At 39.6% G+C, this 22,200-nt stretch overlaps 1 protein-coding gene across 1 annotated transcript in view; it reads left to right on the top strand.

Moving 5' to 3' along the window:
• The window catches only part of Nup188 (nuclear pore complex protein Nup188), an 87,346-nt gene that overhangs the window by 4,501 nt on the left and 60,645 nt on the right, over positions 1-22,200 (top strand). Inside the window, exons 4-11 of the mRNA XM_070088868.1 lie at positions 1,585-1,854; positions 7,177-7,307; positions 7,440-7,674; positions 9,440-9,608; positions 15,248-15,363; positions 15,508-15,753; positions 19,236-19,384; positions 21,946-22,094. Of these exons, the coding sequence (XP_069944969.1) occupies positions 1,585-1,854; positions 7,177-7,307; positions 7,440-7,674; positions 9,440-9,608; positions 15,248-15,363; positions 15,508-15,753; positions 19,236-19,384; positions 21,946-22,094 (1,465 nt within the window). The remainder of the gene's footprint in view (positions 1-1,584; positions 1,855-7,176; positions 7,308-7,439; positions 7,675-9,439; positions 9,609-15,247; positions 15,364-15,507; positions 15,754-19,235; positions 19,385-21,945; positions 22,095-22,200) is intronic.

Raw genomic sequence — 22,200 nt, 5'->3', positions numbered from 1 at the left:
TCTGCATAATATTTACACCACACAGTGCCCTCAGACATGACATCTCAACTGCCTCCAGCCTCTTTCTCACTGAAACATTCACAACCCATGCTTCACAACCATTTAAGAGTGTTGGTACCACTGTACTTTCATTACCTAATTTTTTTTGTTGCTCTCATTGCCTTGCTTTTTCCTTTGTTTACTCTTAATTACCTTCTTTGCCTAATCCTCACAGATTCATCCACCAACCTATGCAGCTTCTCTTCAGACTCTCCCAAAAGCACAGTCATCAGCAAAAACCAACTGTGACAACTCCCAGCTTGTATTAAATTCTGTATATTCTAATCCCACACCTCTCCCAAACATCCTAGCATTCACTTCTTTAACAACCCTATCTATAAATATGTTAAACAACCTTGGGAACATCATGCATCCCTGTCTAGGGCCTACTTTTACTGGAAAATAATCTCTCTCCTACATACCCTAATGTGAGCCTCACTGTCCTAATTAAAACTAAACTGCTTTCAGTAATCTACCACTTGCAACATCTGCCACATTGCCCCCCTATCCACCCTATCACATGCTTTTTCTAAATCCATAAATATGAAGAAAACCTCCTTTCCTTTATCTAAATGTTGTTCACTTATATGCTTTATTGTGAACACTTGGTCTGCACATCATATACCCTTCCTAAAACCTCCTTGTTCATCTACAATCCTGCTCTCTGTCATACTCTTAATGCTTTCAATAATGACTCTACCATACACTTAGTATACTCATTTTTTTTTTTAATATGCTGGCCATCTCCCACCACTCTTTTTTGTTACCCTTTTCTTTATACAAAGGAGCTATGCATGCTCTCTGCCAATCCCTAGGTACCTTTCCATCTTTCAAACATTTATTGAACAAAGTGCACCAATGACTCCAAAACTATATCCCCATCTGTTTTTAACATTTCTTACTTGATTCCATCAATTCCAGCTGCTTAACTCCCTTTCATTTTACGTACTGTCTCATGCATCTCTTCCCCCACTCTCACATCTGGCTCTTTCTCGTTCCTAAAAGTTAGTAAACCTCCCTGGCCAATGCACGAAATCACTACCTCCCTTTATTCATAAACATTTAACAGCTCCTCAAAATATTCCTGACATCTAACTTTCCACGCAATAACCCCCTTCTGTTTTTAGCTGTTACATCTATTCATTCCCTAGGCTTTCTCAATCTATTAATCCTGCTCCAAAACTTTCTTATTCTCAAGAAAATTTGTTGACAAAACCTCACCCACTCTCTTTTGCGCTCATTTTACACACCATCACCAATCTCCTATAATCTCTCTCTTACTCTCCATATACTCCACCCTCTTTATATTTTGACAGAGCCCATACTTGATGCTGCTGAAGGGCTCATGATCCAAGGAATTGGGGCTCCCTTCTGAATCAGACGTGATTGCCTTTCATTCCCCAGATGTATAGCCCCAATGAATTTAGTATGTCCTGATAAATATTATGCTCAGTGTTTCAGGCAAAACTTTATCAAATTCTGGGAATTTAATTTAATTTATTCAGAGGCATCTTGCATTTTGTTATTTTATAAAATTGTTTTCAGAATTTATTTAGTGACTTCATGCGTGATGTTTTGGACAAGGATGGTAAACTTTGGGAAAGTCTGGTGGAGCAAGTGATGCTTTGCACCAGAATGGTTCCACCAACCATTCAGACTCACGGTCCACACTTTCCATCTGGCGGCCTTCATACCTGGCTTGCCCACCACTTAGCAGAGCTAAGGGAAGTACTGGCCACACTCCTCGTGTACTATGGCAGCACTTCTCACTCGCCAACACCAGACACATTTCAGAAACTTGTTCAGCTAGCACAGGTAAAGCTCTTAATGTTATCATTGCTATTCTTCAAGTGGAAACCTTATTTGAAATTACGTAAGTGGAATAAGGAAGAATGCATAAGATTACTTTGTAACTTGCAATTTGAGAAAATGCTAGGGTGTTCGGGAGAGGGGTGGGAATCAAATACAAAATGGGAATTGACAGTTACTTTTTGCTGATCATACTGTGCTTATGGGAGATTCTAAAGAAAAATTGCAAAGGTTAGTGGACGAGTTTGAAAGTGTAAAGGTAGAAAGTTAAAAGTGAACATAGGAAAGAGTAAGGTGATTATTTTTTTTATTATTTTTTTTTATTATCACACCGGCCGATTCCCACCAAGGCAGGGTGGCCCGAAAAAGAAAAACTTTCACCATCATTCACTCCATCACTGTCTTGCCAGAAGGGTGCTTTACACTACAGTTTTTAAACTGCAACATTAACACCCCTCCTTCAGAGTGCAGGCACTGTACTTCCCATCTCCAGGACTCAAGTCCGGCCTGCCGGTTTCCCTGAATCCCTTCATAAATGTTACTTTGCTCACACTCCAACAGCACGTCAAGTATTAAAAACCATTTGTCTCCATTCACTCCTATCAAACACGCTCAAGCATGCCTGCTGGAAGTCCAAGCCCCTCGCACACAAAACCTCCTTTACCCCCTCCCTCCAACCCTTCCTAGGCCGACCCCTACCCCGCCTTCCTTCCACTACAGACTGATACACTCTTGAAGTCATTCTGTTTCGCTCCATTCTCTCTACATGTCCGAACCACCTCAACAACCCTTCCTCAGCCCTCTGGACAACAGTTTTGGTAATCCCGCACCTCCTCCTAACTTCCAAACTACGAATTCTCTGCATTATATTCACACCACACATTGCCCTCAGACATGACATCTCCACTGCCTCCAGCCTTCTCCTCGCTGCAACATTCATCACCCACGCTTCACACCCATATAAGAGCGTTGGTAAAACTATACTCTCATACATTCCCCTCTTTGCCTCCAAGGACAAAGTTCTTTGTCTCCACAGACTCCTAAGTGCACCACTCACTCTTTTTCCCTCATCAATTCTATGATTCACCTCATCTTTCATAGACCCATCCGCTGACACGTCCACTCCCAAATATCTGAATACGTTCACCTCCTCCATACTCTCTCCCTCCAATCTGATATTCAATCTTTCATCACCTAATCTTTTTGTTATCCTCATAACCTTACTCTTTCCTGTATTCACCTTTAATTTTCTTCTTTTGCACACCCTACCAAATTCATCCACCAATCTCTGCAACTTCTCTTCAGAATCTCCCAAGAGCACAGTGTCATCAGCAAAGAGCAGCTGTGACAACTCCCACTTTGTGTGTGATTCTTTATCTTTTGACTCCACGCCTCTTGCCAAGACCCTCGCATTTACTTCTCTTACAACCCCATCTATAAATATATTAAACAACCACGGTGACATCACACATCCTTGTCTAAGGCCTACTTTTACTGGGAAAAAATTTCCCTCTTTCCTACATACTCTAACTTGAGCCTCACTATCCTCGTAAAAACTCTTCACTGCTTTCAGTAACCTACCTCCTACACCATACACTTGCAACATCTGCCACATTGCCCCCCTATCCACCCTGTCATACGCCTTTTCCAAATCCATAAATGCCACAAAGACCTCTTTAGCCTTATCTAAATACTGTTCACTTATATGTTTCACTGTAAACACCTGGTCCACACACCCCCTACCTTTCCTAAAGCCTCCTTGTTCATCTGCTATCCTATTCTCCGTCTTACTCTTAATTCTTTCAATTATAACTCTACCATACACTTTACCAGGTACACTCAACAGACTTATCCCCCTATAATTTTTGCACTCTCTTTTATCCCCTTTGCCTTTATACAAAGGAACTATGCATGCTCTCTGCCAATCCCTAGGTACCTTACCCTCTTCCATACATTTATTAAACAATTGCACCAACCACTCCAAAACTATATCCCCACCTGCTTTTAACATTTCTATCTTTATCCCATCAATCCCGGCTGCCTTACCCCCTTTCATTTTACCTACTGCCTCACGAACTTCCCCCACACTCACAACTGGCTCTTCCTCACTCCTACAAGATGTTATTCCTCCTTGCCCTATACACGAAATCACAGCTTCCCTATCTTCATCAACATTTAACAATTCCTCAAAATATTCCTTCCATCTTCCCAATACCTCTAACTCTCCATTTAATAACTCTCCTCTCCTATTTTTAACTGACAAATCCATTTGTTCTCTAGGCTTTCTTAACTTGTTAATCTCACTCCAAAACTTTTTCTTATTTTCAACAAAATTTGTTGATAACATCTCACCCACTCTCTCATTTGCTCTCTTTTTACATTGCTTCACCACTCTCTTAACCTCTCTCTTTTTCTCCATATACTCTTCCCTCCTTGCATCACTTCTACTTTGTAAAAACTTCTCATATGCTAACTTTTTCTCCCTTACTACTCTCTTTACATCATCATTCCACCAATCGCTCCTCTTCCCTCCTGCACCCACTTTCCTGTAACCACAAACTTCTGCTGAACACTCTAACACTACATTTTTAAACCTACCCCATACCTCTTCGACCCCATTGCCTATGCTCTCATTAGCCCATCTATCCTCCAATAGCTGTTTATATCTTACCCTAACTGCCTCCTCTTTTAGTTTATAAACCTTCACCTCTCTCTTCCCTGATGCTTCTATTCTCCTTGTATCCCATCTACCTTTTACTCTCAGTGTAGCTACAACTAGAAAGTGATCTGATATATCTGTGGCCCCTCTATAAACATGTACATCCTGAAGTCTACTCAACAGTCTTTTATCTACCAATACATAATCCAACAAACTACTGTCATTTCGCCCTACATCATATCGTGTATACTTATTTATCCTCTTTTTCTTAAAATATGTATTACCTATAACTAAACCCCTTTCTATACAAAGTTCAATCAAAGGGCTCCCATTATCATTTACACCTGGCACCCCAAACTTACCTACCACACCCTCTCTAAAAGTTTCTCCTACTTTAGCATTCAAGTCCCCTACCACAATTACTCTCTCACTTGGTTCAAAGGCTCCTATACATTCACTTAACATCTCCCAAAATCTCTCTCTCTCCTCTGCATTCCTCTCTTCTCCAGGTGCATACACGCTTATTATGACCCACTTCTCGCATCCAACCTTTACTTTAATCCACATAATTCTTGAATTTACACATTCATATTCTCTTTTCTCCTTCCATAACTGATCATTTAACATTACTGCTACCCCTTCCTTTGCTCTAACTCTCTCAGATACTCCAGATTTAATCCCATTTATTTCCCCCCACTGAAACTCTCCTACCCCCTTCAGCTTTGTTTCGCTTAGGGCCAGGACATCCAACTTCTTTTCATTCATAACATCAGCAATCAGCAAGTAAGGTGATGAGGGTATCAAATGAGTTAGATAAAGAAAAGTTTGATATCAAATTGGAGAGGAGGAGTATGGAAGAAGTGAATGTTTTCAGATATTTGGGAGTTGACGTGTCAGCAGATGGATTTATGAAGGATGAGGTTAACTTTTGTTTTTCTTTTTGGGCCACCCTGCCTTGGTGGGATACGGCCAGTGTGTTGAAAGAAAGAAAAAGGTTAATCATAGAATTGATGAAGGAAAAAAGATGAGTCATGCGTTGACGTATATGTGGAGACAAAAAAAAAACGTTGTCTATGGAGGCAAAGAAGCGAATTTATGAAAGTATAGTGGTACCAACACTCTTATATTGGTGTGAAGCTTGGGTTGTAAATGCTGCAGCGAGGAGACGATTGGAGGCATTGGAGATGTCCTGTCTATGGGCAATGTGTGGTGTAAATATTATGCAGAAAATACGGAGTGTGGAAATTGGGAGAAGGTGTGGAGTTAATAATAGTATTAGTCAGAGGGCTGAAGAGGGGTTGTTGAGGTGCTTTGGTCATTTAGAGAGAATGGATCAAAGTAGAATGACATGTAAAGTGTATAAATCTGTAGGGGAAGGAAGGTGGGGTAGGGGTCATCCTCGAAAAGGTTGGAGGGAGGGGGTAAAGGTGGTTTAGTGGGTAAGGGACTTGGACTTCCAGCAAGCGTGCATGAGCGTGTTAGATAGGAGTGAATAGAGACGAATGGTATTTGGGACCTGACGAGCTGTTGGAGTGTGAGCAGGGTAATATTTAGTGAAGAGATTCAGGGAAACTGGTTATTTTTATATAGCCAGGTTTGAGTCCTGGAAATGGAAAGTACAATGCCTGCACTTTAAAGGAGGGGTTTTGGATATTGGCAGTTTGGAGGGATATGTTGTTTATCTTTATACATATATGCTTCTAAACTGTTGTATTCAGAGAACCTCTGCAAAAGCAGTGATTATGTGTGAGTGAGGTAAAAGTGTTGAATGATGATGAAAGTATTTTCTTTTTGAGGATATTCTTTCTTTTTGGGTCACGCTGCCTCAGTGGGAGATGGCTGACTTGTTAAAAAAAAAAAAAATGTTAACCCTCACAGAAAGGTACCAATGAACACTTGCAGTGTCATTGTAGTAGAATATGCATGTAAACACTGCTTAAGTGGTGGCAATGGATTCCTTCACTGTAATTACCTATTTGTAGATACAGGAGCTATGTTCATGGTATCCTGGCTTCTTTAATATGTTCATCATATAATCAATTTTTTCAGATATTCTGTAAGTGTACTTACTATCTTCTCTTTCAATATATTCCTCCTATTATTCCTGTTGAAAATACTTTAGGTTATTGAAATGCTGAAGGGTGGTACGTGGGTCTCAGAGAAGATGTGTATATTTGGTATTAGGGAATTACTGATTCATTCAGTTCAAGATGAGGTGAAGATCAGACCTTATGTAATGAGAATCCTCAATGTGACAGTGAAAAGAATGAGAAGCAGGTCATTACGGCTAAATAAAGACCAAAAGGTTATCAAATCTGTGGATTGAAAAGAAAACAAAGGCATTCCAGTTCCATATGATGGCCTTATTGTACTATAAAACTGTGCACACACAATACATAACCTTATTTTTCCCATGTGTTGCTCACTCCATATGTTACAGAAATCAATAGTAGTGCAGATTTTAGAAACATAGCCCACGGAAATCATGAACTTTCATGGTACATGCACTTTTTTCTCTGATGATAGTGGTGCCTACTTAAGATACTTGCTGTACTGTATCTTTTGACAGTTTAAAATATTAGAAGTTTTCTCTTTCATGAACCTGTTCTACAGTACTTGTCTTAGCATTACTATATCTTAGCATATGTTAATATAAACTTACGTTGAAGGGAGGAGGGCTTGGTGGACGGCATGAGATTCAAGAAGGATTACGGAACAGCCATGGACCTCTGGTGGAGGCTCTTGATGCTATACACATGCTTCTTCTCATGCTTGTCATTAATGCAGATTCCCCTACAAGGTAAATACTAATTGTACCTCTAGTGTTTAGCACTGAAATCCTTTGATATTGAGTTTAATGGATAAATAACTTAAGTGATGCAGTTCGATACAGCATTTTTAACAGTACTGTATGTATCTGACTATTTTGCAGTGGTCATAGTCTTTGTGACAGTGGATGGGTCAGCAAGCTTGATCCCATTATGGCAGGGCTTGGGGCTCGAACACCACACCTTGCTCCATTATTAGCCTGGGCTGTGCTGCAGTTAAGAGCAGCTGGTCCAACATCCTCAGCTCATCCTAAGATATACAACAAACTTGCTCAACGTGCTCTTCATGGCAATGTTTTTGGCTACCTGCAAACTGCTCTGAATAATACAGTGATTAAGGTGAGCTTTGTTTAAGCAAGGAACATGGATCATATAGTTTTGTTTTGATATATGTTACCTGAATTTATACCTTTGTCATTTCAACATGTGATAACCTGAGTACTATACACTTAATTTTGTTGTATAAACAAAACATAGACAGTAGTAATTCAAACTATGATTTAATATGTGACCTTTTGACAAAATTAATAGTGAAAGTGAATGACTGGAATGTATCACAAGCATATAATGTAAGGAAAATTATACTGAATACAGCAACAGATGCAAGTACATACACATTCAAATTTTCTGAGGTTAGTATATAAAATACTACTCACTAGTACTACTAAGTAATTACCCATAGGAGGTTAATACCGAATATATACAGTATGCTGTATTTCCACAGCTGCTTAGCCCTTGGACTATTTCGGTCGTATATATACGTCTTACGCGTCACTGTTTCGGACTTATTTAAACGCTTAAATTCTAGCGGCTTCAAATCAAGCAGGAGAAAACGGGTAGGCCCACATGTGAGAGAATGGGTCTGTGTGGTCAGTGTACACCACATAAAAAAAATCCTGCAGCACGCAGTGCATAATGAGAAAAAAAAACTGACCGTTTTTTTGGATTAAAATGCGGACTTTGAGGTGTATTTTCGTATGGTATTTATCATTGTATTCTCGTTTTCATGGTCTCTCGTGATAAAATGGAAAACATATTACAGAAATAGAGATGATTTTGATTACTTTCTCGATGAAAACCACCTTGAAATTGAGCTCAAAGTAGCGGAAATGTTCGATTTTTACCAATGTTCAAGAGTAAGCAAATCGCACCACACGTCAATTGGGAAGTCTAATAGTCTTTCACTAGTACACTGATATCATTTATACCATTTTTACAATAATGCAGTAGTCTGCGTAACAGTAAATTTTGTGTTTTTTGTATGAATAAAAAATTAAAATAGAAAGCAATAGTAATATAAGAGGGCCCTAGAGACGTGACTAATGAACAGAGGATATGTTATTTTAGTGCCAAGAATCTCTACATTGTTTATTCTGGACTCTATTTTGAAATTGGCATCTTTTTTATTTTGTGCAAAATTAGCCAAATTGCCAATTTCTGATCACTTTATTGGGTAGTTCAAATTGGTAAATGAGCAGTTTCTTGTACTCAACTGATAGAAAAAACAGAGTTCTAAAGAAATAGTTATGAGTTTGGTCAACTGGAATAACGGAAGTGATCAAAAACAGGGCTCAGACTCGGCGAAATCGCCGATGCGTATATGTCGCCGAGACCGCTAACTTTGCGGGAGCATCATTCCATGAGTTTTCGACCAAATTTCGTACTTTTGGTGTCGTTACCATTGGGAAAAGATTCTCTGTCATTTCATAAGAAAAAATATTTTTTTTTTTTTTTTTTTTTTTTTTTTTTTTTTTTTTTTTTTTTTTTTTTTTTTTTTTTTTTTTTTCAAAAAATTTTCCAACATAGAATGACAGTTTCAGAAAGAGGCTTGCGACAGTCAAAGGGTTAATGTGGATGTCATTAGGATGACTAAAAATACAATGGTTGCCAGAGAAGGGGTTAGTGATATTCAGATCAGTAAAGGGATCTGAATATTAAGGATTTTTTCCTAGTATGAAAAGTGCATGTAATAGACAACATAAAGGCCATTTTTTTTTTTATTGAAAATTTTGTTTGCAGTGGATTCTATATGAGGCTCTAATTTTAAGTGCAGTTTAGTGGGAGCGAAATATTAAAACTTAAACATTTGAATTTTTTTTATTAGGGAGACGAGTTGCTGCTACGTCTTGCATCATCAGTGGTATACTCTTTGGTGTGTGCTGCAGCTGGTTCCCTTGACTTGGACAGGATGGGCTGCTTGCCGGTCTTAAATTCTTTAGCTAAGATCTGCTTGGCACAAGATCCTCCTGCATATCTCTTTTGGGCTGAAGAAGGTTAGAATTAATTGTTTTACTGGAATAACCCTAGATAGGCTGAGAAGTTTACTTTTCATTGATTAAACATTTTCTGTTTTTAACACAGGCTCTCCCCCATTAAGGTAGGGTGACCTAAAAAAAGAGAAATCGCATTCAATAAACCCAGAGTGACTATATTGTGCTTAGTTAGGTACATGTACAGATGCGTGTACATTAATTTCTTGAATGTTTATGATATTACTGGAAAATTAGTGATTGGTCTGTAGTTAACATCACATGAATCACCACATTTGTGAATGGATGTTATCCTGACATTCTTGAGAGCATCTGGAAAGGTTTGTTCTTTAAGTAATTTGTTATAAAGTTTGACAGTATCTGAAGATAATACTTGTGCAGCTTTTTTGTAGATTATTTACATTACTTGTATTTTTTATGTGGCATTATTATTGAAGCTATTTCTGAAGATTTGGTAGGATCCATTTAGAAAGAATTAGGATAAGTGTCAATCAGATAGCTACTGATGTTGGTTTGAACTTCTGGATTATTAAATGCTTAATTTATATAAAACACTTTTATGAAAACCAGTTTGGAGCAAATATTGTTAGTGCATTACAATCAAGCATCCACAAAATTTAGTTACTATGCTTTTTTTTTTATTTTCAACAATTAGCCATCTCCCACCTAGGTAGGGTGACCCAAAAAGAAAGAAAATCCCCAAAATGAAAATACTTTCATCGATCCATTAGAGCACGGTTCTTGGCTACCTGCAGTATTAGATGATCACTGTTTTTGCAGAGGCACCCAGATACAACAGTTTAGAAGCATTTCTCTCTCTCTCTCTCTCTCTCTCTCTCTCTCTCTCTCTCTCTCTCTCTCTCTCTCTCTCTCTCTCTCTCTCTCTCTCTCTCTCTCTCTCTCTCTCTCTCTCTCTCTCTCTCTCTCTATCTCTCTCTCTCTCTCTCTCTCTCTCTCTCTCTCTCTCTCTCTCTCTCTCTCTCTCTCTCTCTCTCTCTCTCTCTCTCTCTCTCTCTCTCTCTCTCTCTCTCTCTCTCTCTCTCTCTCTCTCTCTCTCTCTCTCTCTCTCTCTCTCTCTCTCTCTCTCTCTCTCTCTCTCTCTCTCTCTCTCTCTCTCTCTCTCTCTCTCTCTCTCTCTCTCTCTCTCTCTCTCTCTCTCTCTCTCTCTCTCTCTCTCTCTCTCCTTCTTTTTTTTTTTTTTTTTTTTTTTTTTTTTTTTTTTTTTTTTTTTTTTTTCTTTTCTTTTCTTTTTTTTTTTTTTTTTTTTTTTTTTTTTTTCTTTTTTTTTTTTTACACAGGGTTTGACAAGGTTAAGGATCCCAAGCTCTATTGACAAGCTATTTACAGGTTAAGGATTCCTAGCTTTATTGACAAGCTAAGAGCTGTTACCTACATCAGCTCATTTGAAAGCATTTTTATTGTTATGAGACATACAGGTAGGGAACAGGATGAAGTTGGAGCCATCTGTGGGCCAGCATTTTCATTTGATCAACTGACTTTATCTCGTTGACATCATTATGCTGTACGAATGTGTTCCATACTCAAGTCATCCTGGGTATGTATGATCTCAGATGGAGTGGTGTTCTGGAGAAGGGTACAGCCAGAGTGAAGTTGCTGCTTTCTGCCCATCTTGTGGCATAAAAGCTTGTTTCACGCTGTCCTCGAAGTGGATCCAAGTGTGGTATTTTGACAATATTGGCCTTGTACATAACAATAAGAACACCCACATCCCTCCTATGTTGAAGGCTCTGCTGAAATGACAGATCTATCCAGGATGGGTCCAGGCGAGAGATGAGACGTCTTGCTCTGTTCTCTACTCTGTCAAGCAGTCGCAGATGAGAGGGGGGGCAGGCTAACCAAGAAAGTGGAGCATACTCAAGGTGTGAGCGTACTTGCGTCTCGTACAGGATCTTGCAACCCCTACTGTCAAGCAGATGCGAGATACGGCGGAGTGCTGTAAGCTTCCTGGCTGCCTTATTTGCAAGATTCACAACATGGTTCTTCATGGTTAGTTTGGAGTCAAATTTCACCCCAAGGATATCAACTTCTTCTCCAGGTGCCAACACCCTCCCATTCATCCTTACTACTGCACCAGCATTACCATCATGGTGCCTAGAGACGATCATCATTTGCGTTTTCTCAGGTGCAAATGTTACTTGCCATCTATTTCCCCAAGCTGATATAGCTCTCAGCTGGTGATTGATGTAGCTTAGAGCAGCTGGCATTTCTTCTCTTGGATAAGTGAATGTCAGTGTACAGTCGTCTGGATATGCATGTGGTTCTGGAATGAGATGAAGAAGGTCGTTAGAGTAGACATTCCATAACAATGGACCCAGCACGCTACCTTGTGGAACACTTGCCCCAATAGGATGTTTTGCTGATTCCGTTCCATTGAGAACTACACTTAGAGATCTACCATGAAGGTAATCACTGAGGAGACATAGCGTAGAGCCTGCAATTCCCAGTGCTTGAAGTTTTGCTAAGAGGCCCTGGTGCCACACCCGGTTGAAAGTGCCAGTAATGTCCAGTGCTACCACACAGCTGACTTTGGATTCATCCAGTGACTGGTGCCACTTAGTGGAGAGGTTTAACAACAGATCAGCAGCAGAGTAACCTTTCCTGAAGCCATATTGGCGATCACAAAGTAGTGAGTGGTAGTCAGAAAACACACACACACACACACACACACACACACACACACACACACACACACACACACACACACACACACACACACACACACACACTCACACACTCACACACTCACACACTCACACACTCACACACACACACACACACTCACACTCACACTCACACTCTGTACACCATCTATGTCAGGCCCATACTGGAGTATGCAGCACCAGTTTGGAATCCACACCTAGTCAAGCACATCAAGAAATTAGAGAAAGTGCAAAGGTTTGCAACAAGACTAGTCCCAGAGCTACGGGGATTGTCCTATGAAGAAAGGTTGAGGGAAATCGGCCTGACGACACTGGAGGCCAGGAGGGTCAGGGGAGACATGATAACGACATATAAAATACTGCGCGGAATAGACGAGGTGGACAAAGACGGGATGTTCCAGAGATGGGACACAGACACAAGAGGTCACAATTGGAAGTTGAAGACTCAGATGAATCAAAGGGGATGTTAGGAAGTATTTCTTTCAGTCATAGAGTAGTCAGGCCATGGAATAGCCTAGAAAGTGATGTGGTGGAGGCAGGAAACCATACATAGTTTTAAGGCGAGGTATGATAGAGCTCATGGGGCAGGGAGAGAGAGGACCTAGTAGCAATCAGCGAAGAGGTGGGGCCAGGAGCTGTGACTCGACCCCTGCAACCACAAATAGGTGAGTACAAATAGGTGAGTACACACACACACACACACACACACACACACACACACACACACACACACACACACACACACACACACACACACACACACACACACACACACACACACACACACTCTCTCACTCTCTCACTCTCTCTCTCTCTCTCTCTCTCTCTCTCTCTCTCTCTCTCTCTCTCTCTCTCTCTCTCTCTCTCTCTCTCTCTCTCTCTCTCTCTCTCTCTCTCTCTCTCCCTTTTTTTTTTTTTTTTTTTTTTTCTTCCTTCCTTCCTGCCATATCCCACCAAGGCAGAGTGGCCCAAAAGAGAAACAAAAGTTTCTCTTTTTACATTTAGTAACTTATACAAGAGAAGGGGTTACTAGCCCCTTGCCCTCGGCATTTTAGTCGCCTCTTACAACATGCATAGCTTACGGAGGAAATACACAAGAACCAGAAAGAAAATAGCATAAAATCCAGAGGGGTGTATATATATGCTTGTACATGTATGTGTAGTGTGACCTAAGTGTAAGTAGAAGTAGCAAGACATACCTGAAATCTTGCATGTTTATGAGACAGAAAAAAGGACTCCAGCAATCCTACCATCACGTAAAACAATTGCAGGCTCTCGTTTTACACTCACTTGGCAGGATGGTAGTACCTCCCTGGGTGGTTGCCTTTTACCAACCTACTACCTATATTAGAAGCATATGTAAAGATATATAACATATCCCTCCAAACTGCCAATATCCCAAACCCCTCTTTTAAAGTGCAGGCATTGTACTTCCCATTTCCAGTACTCAAGTCCGGCTATATAAAAATCACCAGTTTCCCTGAATCCCTTCACTAAATATTACCCTGCTCACACTCCAACAGCTTGTCACGTACCAAAATCCATTCGTCTCCATTCACTTCATTCACTCTACTCACGCACACTTGCTGGAAGCCAAGCCCCTCACCCACAAAACCTCCTTTACCCCTCCCTCCAACCTTTACGAGGACGACCCGTACCCACCTTCCTTCCCCTACAGAGTTATACACTCTCCAAGTCATTCTCCTTTGATCTATTCTGTCTAAATAACCAAACCATCTCAACAACCCCTCTTCAGCCCTCTGACTAATACTTTTATTAACTCCACACCTCCTAATTTCCACACTCCGAATTCTCTGCATAATATTTACACCACACGTTGCCCTTAGACAGAACATCTCCACTGCCTCCAGCTGCTTCCTCGCTGCAGCATTTACAACCCAAGCTTCACACTCATATAAGAGTGTTGGTACCACTATACTTTCATTCATTCCCTTCTTTGCCTCCATGGATAACGTATTTTGTCTCCACAAATACCTCAACGCACCACTCAACTTTTTTCCTTCATCAATTCTATGATTAACCTCATCCTTCATGAACCTATCCGCTGACACGTCAACTCCCAAATACACGTATCTGAAAGCATTCACTTCTTCCATATTCCCTCTCTCCATTGTGATATCCAATTTTTCTTTATCTAAATCATTTGATACCCTCATCGCCTTACTCTTATCTATGTTCACTTTCAACTTTCTACCTTTACGCACATTGTTTGAACTCTGTGTATCTTGTTCTCTCTTGTTTACTATTTTGTTAACTAGTTGGCTCTCGTTGGTGATGGCAACTATGCTTAGTTGTGATGAAAAGAAAGAGTCATAAGCCTCTTACTTTAAGTGCCAAGTTAGAAATGATTAAACTTAGTGAACCGACTTTTTTGGGTTATCCTAGGTTCTCTACACATGCTGCTATGTATGTTAATCTATATAACTGTATTTGTGTATACCTGAATGAACTTATTAACAAGGTATGTTGATGGCTGAGATAGCCATCAAATACAGTTACATACAGCAGCATATATGTAGAGAACCTAGGATAACCCAAAAAATTCAGACAAAGTGACTTATTGCTGATATGGGAAAACTTTTACACTGCCACTCACCTCTCATGCATTTATATTAATAATTTAAGATAAGTAACAAGTGTACTGTGTGTGTATTTTACTTTTTTTGTGTGTTTTTTAATGCCTTGTTCTATTGCTCACTTAATATATGTTAGTGTAAACCTGGTATCTAGCATTTATGTGCATTTATAAGTGGAAAGAAAAGGGTGTTCCACTTTATGATGATTTCCGCTTTACGGCGGTAGCCTGGAACCTAACCTGCCATAAAAATGGGGCCCTACTGTATACAATAACACATATATGTCAGTTAAAGTAAATGGATCATTGTATTCAATAAATCAAAATATTTGTTTGATTTTGCTATTAGAATCTAAATGTTTCAGGTGGAGGAGCTGGTTTGTTGTTGCCACAGGCATTGGAAGTATTCCCACATGATGTTGAGCCATTACTCTCCCTGGCAACAGCTCTGGCACTGGCAAACCCTGAGAGCTGTCACAAGGTTGTTGATGCAAGCCACATTTGTTTACAAATTACACAGTTGGTCACATTTTGAGTTCGATGACAAGACTGGTAATGTAAGTACCAAGAAATTGACCATCGTCACTGTAGGTACAGATTAATTTTTTAATCATATTCTTTGCAGGTGGTGGAACTCCTTAGTGAACTTCCTAATATCACTTGGATTATCCCAGATTGTGAAGCTGAGAATATTCAGATACGAGGGGGTAATTGTTTTGCTACAGCTTCTCTCTACCTATTGCCAAGTGTGATGGTGCCAGCACACACAAGTGGAGTGCTGCTCTCCACTAATCCTATAATTGTGGCTTGGCAAATGCCAACAAATGCCTGGCAAGCTTTACTTGCCATCATGAAGCTGCTTGATAATGAGGCAAGTTTTAATATCATCCCATTTTAATATTTAGTATCATCCCATTTTAATATCATGAAAGTTTTTTGATTATTGAGCCTATGTTTTATGTGGGGCTGAAAGTTTTTATGTGGTTGATATAGTTGAAGACTGCTGTTCTAGATATTAAATTATTCATTCATAATCCTGGATAAAGAGGTAAGAAAAGAGAAAGAAAATGATATTGTATGTTTTGTTGCACAAATATAATAAAGGAAAATGGATGTACCAGCAGGAGAGCACACCAACCCAGCAGTAATAAATGAATAAACAGTTCATTGGATGCTGTTCAAACCACAGTATTTTGCCACTCAGAGGAACATGATTATACAGCCAGGCTCATGTACACATATACAATACACAAATAAGGGAGGCTAAGTAGATACTAAAAGTTTTGTTAATTTTTGTATCTCTTCATCACAATAACCTGGAAAATGCATACTAGCTACCTTTCCAGAAGGGCACAGATGTTGTAATGTGGTCTTGACTAAGACTCTTCATCATTCCATTCTACTTTGAGGGTAGGCACTGAATTTTCCAGCTTCCATAACCCTAGTCTGACAGGCTGGTTTTCTCTAAGTTCTTCATAGATAATTTGCGCTCAATTCAGCATTGCATAAAATTACATTTATTACTAACCTACATTCACTTTGTTCTGTCATGTTTATTTGTACTTGACATCCACTTCTGATTTATATCACTTATCTATCTTGCTCCATTCTTCATGACAAAGCCATCTCAATCCCTTACCTTCAATTTGCAATTATGATATCTTCAACAAAATTACACAGTTTTATAATTTCTTCACTGCTACTTCTCCCCATAACATTCACATTAAACATTGATCACAGGCATAACCTACTGTACACTGACATTCACTTATCCAAGAGAAGAAATGCCAGCTGCTCTAAGCTACATCAATCACCAGCTGAGAGCTTTATCAGCTTGGGGAAATAGATGGCAAGTAACATTTGCACCTGAGAAAACGCAAATGATGATCGTCTCTAGGCACCATGATGGTAATGCTGGTGCAGTAGTAAGGATGAATGGGAGGGTGTTGGCACCTGGAGAAGAAGTTGATATCCTTGGGGTGAAATTTGACTCCAAACTAACCATGAAGAACCATGTTGTAAATCTTGCAAACAAGGCAGCCAGGAAGCTTACAGCACTTCGCCATATCTCGCATCTGCTTGACAGTAGGGGTTGCAAGATCCTGTACGAGGCACAAGTACGCTCACACCTTGAGTATGCTCCACTTTCTTGGTTTGCCTGCCGCCCCTCTCATCTGCGACTGCTTGACAGAGTAGAGAACAGAGCAAGACGTCTCATCTCTCGCCTGGACCCATCCTGGATAGATCTGTCATTTCAGCAGAGCCTTCAACATAGGAGGGATGTGGGTGGTCTTACTGTTATGTACAAGGCCAATATTGTCAAAATACCACACTTGGATCCACTTCGAGGACAGCGTGAAACAAGCTTTTATGCCACAAGATGGGCAGAAAGCAGCAACTTCACTCTGGCTGTACCCTTCTCCAGAACATCACTCCATCTGAGATCATACATACCCAGGATGACTCGAGTATGGAACACATTCGTACAGCATAATGATGTCAACGAGATAAAGTCAGTTGATCAAATGAAAATGCTGGCCCACAGATGGCTCCAACTTCATCCTTTTCTCTACTTGTATGTCTCATAACAATAAAAATGCTTTCAAATGAGCTGATGTAGGTAACAGCTCTTAGCTTGCCAATAAAGTTAGGAATCCTTAACCTGTAAATAGCTTGTCAATAAAGCTAGGGATCCTTAACCTTGTCAAACCCTGTGTAAAAAAAAAAAAAAAAAAAAAAAAAAAAAAAAAAAAAAAATCTTCTATTAATGTAACCCTTCGTACAGTATTTTGAAGACTACGCTTCACACACTTTCAAGATAGTCTACATCACTATATATGTACTACAGTACAGCCTCTCCTCACTTAGCAACGTACTTGTTTACCGATGCTTTGGACTTACGACGGGCTCTCTGACCAGTATTCATCCCTAAATAATGAATATTAGAGCTGATTTCCTCAATTCTGTTTATTTCACTATACAGAACACTACTGCATAAACATTTAAAAATATACCAGAAATGTTATAAATGGTGCAAAGATATCAAAGATGGTTGACACACTCACTACAATTATACTATGCTCCTCACTTAGTGATGAATTCATTTAACGGCATGGTCTCAGGAGCAGAAATCCGTTGTTACGTGAGGAGAGGCTGTACTTGAATACGGTTGAATCCCATTATCAGGATATTGTTGGGGGCAGTGATGGACTGGCACAAGCAAAAATTCCATCATAAGCTTTACTTAAAAAAATCTCGCACTGTATAAGTGCGAGATTTTTTTAAGTAAAGCTTATGATGGAATTTTTGCTTGTGCCAGTCCATCACTGCCCCCAACAATATCCTGATAATGGGATTCAACCGTATTCAAGTACAGCCTCTCCTCACGTAACAACGGATTTCTGCTCCTGAGACCATGCCGTTAAATGAATTCATCACTAAGTGAGGAGCATAGTATAATTGTAGTGAGTGTGTCAACCATCTTTGATATCTTTGCACCATTTATAACATTTCTGGTATATTTTTAAATGTTTATGCAGTAGTGTTCTGTATAGTGAAATAAACAGAATTGAGGAAATCAGCTCTAATATTCATTATTTAGGGATGAATACTGGTCAGAGAGCCCGTCGTAAGTCCAAAGCATCGGTAAACAAGTACGTTGCTAAGTGAGGAGAGGCTGTATATCAGTGTGATTAAAGAATGCATTTTTTTACATGTGCATACAGGCATTTGATGATTTAGAATTTAGATTATAACACTTCTATAGAACAGTTAACTGGAATTCAGGCATTGCTTTTGAATATTTGTGTTTATCTTGACTGTTGTATACAATATCTTTATTATTTTGAGGTATATGGTTTCATATCTGTGTAAATAAATATTTACATAGATTGTTTGCATAGATTCAGCTCTAAGCATTGAATATCAAAGATGTAACATTTGTTGTTTGATGTAAGATAGTTTGCTGCCTTTGGTTCCTGTCTAGAGACACCGTGTGGGAGATATTGCTAGATAAGCATGTAGCATAGGGTTGATTTCCCAGGTACAAATAACACGTGTGAGACATAGAATTGTATGTGTGTAGTATAGGGTTGATCTCAGTGTACAGATACAATGTGTGAGATATGCATAGATATGTGTGTAGTATAGGAGTGATCTCTCTACACAGATACCATGTGTGAGATATGAATAGATACATATTGAAAACTGTAGTATAGACAACATATGACAGTACTAGTAAGTCTGTGAAAATATTAAATTTTGTTTTTTTCACTTTAATACTGGATATGTATATTGAATTCCACATTGGTGTGTAGGTGTAGTCCTAGCTCATTATATCAAAATTTTTTGAAGGTGAGTGGTGGGGCAAGTCTTCCTGACCCCAGACTAATGACAGCAGTGTCAGCTACCATGCGACTCCTCTCTTCTGTTTTAACAACTGTTCCTAGTCACCTGCCAGCATTAGTTCATTTTGTTAACCAGTCTGTTGGATTACTTTGTAGGTAAGTAAAAAAATTGAGTATGAATTTTATTTTTAACACCCCAGCTGTCTCCCACCAAGGCAGGGTGACCCGAAATAGAAGAAACAAAAGATTTTCTTCTTTTTACATATAGTAATTTATACAGAAAAGGTTACTAGCCCCTTGCTCCCAGCATTTTAGTTGCCTTTTACAGCATGCATGGCTTATGGAGAAAGGATTCTTTTTTCCTTCTTCCCTATGGATAATTAATCGTTATATAGAATATCATTAGGAATTCTTCATTATTTTCCAAAATGTTTTCATGATTGTTTTTAGAGCTATCAAACCTATTCCCGTCTACAAAATGAGTAAGCACAACCTGAGTTTTTCTTAAATGGTATACCCAGAAGTTGAAATAACTTTCTCGGGCATGATGTGTTAATTGGAGTGTATGCCAGTAAGCATTGTGTTGAGCTGGACTAAAATATGAATCTAATGAGTTTCATCACCATTGAATACTGATATGAAAGCAGGGTGTGTCTTATTAGCTTCTTCCTATATATATCTGTTTTAGTTCAGTGTGCAACCTTCAGTAGGATCAAGAAACATGGGGTAACAGCTCTTATGTGCACTCTTTTCTTTATATTTTTTAAAAACTATTTTATATCATGGGTAGATACAGCTCAGTACCAAGGAATATTTCCTTGGCATATCACTGATCTGTATTTATCTAGTTGTGTATATTTACCCCTCATGGGAGGTTCTTTGGTGATGGTGAGGGGCTCTTGATTCAAGGAATTAGACTTGGCCTCCTCTTCCTTGGATCAAGTCTGATTACCTCCCATTCTCCAAGGCGCAGTATAACCTAAATAAGTTTAGTGCTTCGCTGTAAACATAATAATAATATGTATATTATCTATGGAGGCAAAGAAGGGAATGTATGAAAGTATAGGGGTACCAACACTCTTATATGGGTGTGAAGCTTGGGTTGTAAATGCTGCAGCGAGGAAGCAGCTGGAGGCAGTGGAGATGTCTTGTCTAAGGGCAATGTGTGGTGTAAATATTATGCAGAAAATTCGGAGTGTGGAAATATTATGCAGAAAATTTGAAGTGTGGAAATATGCAGAAAATTTGGAGTGTGGAAATCAGGAAAAGGTGTGGAGTTAATAAAAGTATTAGAGGGCAGAAGAGAGGTTGTTGAGGTGGTTTGGCCATTTAGAGAGAATGGATCAAAGTAGAATGACATGGAAAGCATATAAATCTATAGGGGAAGGAAGGCGGGGTAGGGGTCGTCCTCGAAAGGGTTGGAGAGAGGGGGTAAAGGAGGTTTTGTGGATGAGGGGCTTGGACTTCCAGCAAGCGTGCGTGAGCGTGTTAGATAGGAGTGAATGGAGACAATGGTACTTGGGACCTGACGATCTGTTGGAGTGTGAGCAGGGTAATATTTAGTGAAGGGATTCAGGGAAACCGGTTATTTTCATATAGTCGGACTTGAGTCCTGGAAATGGGAAGTGCAATGCCTGCACTTTAAAGGAGGGGTTTGGGATATTGGCAGTTTGGAGGGATATGTCGTGTATCTTTATATGTGTATGCTTCTAAACTGTTGTGTTCTGAGCACCTCTGCAAAAACAGTGATAATGTGTGAGTGTGGTGAAAGTGTTGAATAATGATGAAAGTATTTTCTTTTTGGGGATTTTCTTTCTTTTTTGGGTCACCCTGCCTCGGTGGGAGACGGCCGACTTGTTGAAAAAAAAACCAAACAAACATGTAAACCACAAAATACCCAAAACCTGTAAACCCCACACTGTAACCATTATAGAGAATAAACTTGAATTGAATTGAATTGAATCACTACCACCCTCTACCACCACCACTTTCGTATTTTTCTACAAACTTTTTCTTGAATTCTATCGTGTTTCTCACATCCTTTACCAAAGGGCGCTGGCTCCAGAAGTTTTCGTGGGGTCCATGGTGGCTTATTTAGCGGTTGCAAGCACTAGAAACAGTGGAATAATCCAAAATGTATGGGAGGCACATGTGGAAACCAACCGCAACAGCTTGTAAAGAATGGCATACTGACTCTTGGAGTGGCTGGGCGCACATCGAGAGGTTCCAGACGAATGTCGTCGGTTAAGTTTTTCGTTGTTGGTTAAGGCATTTTTTCTACGGCAAAAAGCTCCATTAGACAAAATTGCCGTTACTTAATGCCGCCGTTAGTCGAGGGTCGACTGGACATGCCCATCTGGGTTTTCTTCTATTTTCTTAATAGTTCTTCTTCTTCTTTATTTCCTTTTATCTCCATGGGGAAATGGAACAGATTTCTTTTTCCGTAAACCATACGTGTCATAAGAGGCAACAAAAATGCCGGGACCAAGGGGCTAGTAACCCCTTCTTCTGTATACACTATTAAATTTAAAAAGAGAAACTTTTGTTTTTCTTTTTAGCTCGCTCTGCCTTGGTGGGATACAGCCAGTTCGTTGAAAAAATTTGTAAAAAACTTATTTTTTTAGTTTGCCTTGATTATTGCTTTATATTGTTGTATACTTGTATGTACTGTGTACTATAATTTGAGAGCAATAATTTAAGTACTCTGTTGTGGGCAGAGTGTCACAAGTGAGCCGGCCCCCTGGAGAACTGGTGGCTGCATTGCTGGAATTCTTGGCTGAAGTTGCTACTCAGAAGCCCAAGCAAGTGTGGGCAGAGCTTGAAGGTAGCCCACTGCTGCCATTCCTGTCTACACCGCAGTCTGCAGGTACCCTCATTATTATCACACGTTGTACTTGTCAAACATTATTGATGTAAAGATGATTATTAAATTTATGGAGAAGCATTATCAGATCAAAGTTTGTGTGTGTGTG

This window comes from Cherax quadricarinatus, chromosome 26 (genome assembly GCF_038502225.1).
Source record: "Cherax quadricarinatus isolate ZL_2023a chromosome 26, ASM3850222v1, whole genome shotgun sequence".
Taxonomy (NCBI): domain Eukaryota; kingdom Metazoa; phylum Arthropoda; class Malacostraca; order Decapoda; family Parastacidae; genus Cherax; species Cherax quadricarinatus.
The sequence above is the reverse complement of the archived record's forward strand: the minus strand, read 5'-3'. Positions and strand labels throughout refer to the sequence as shown.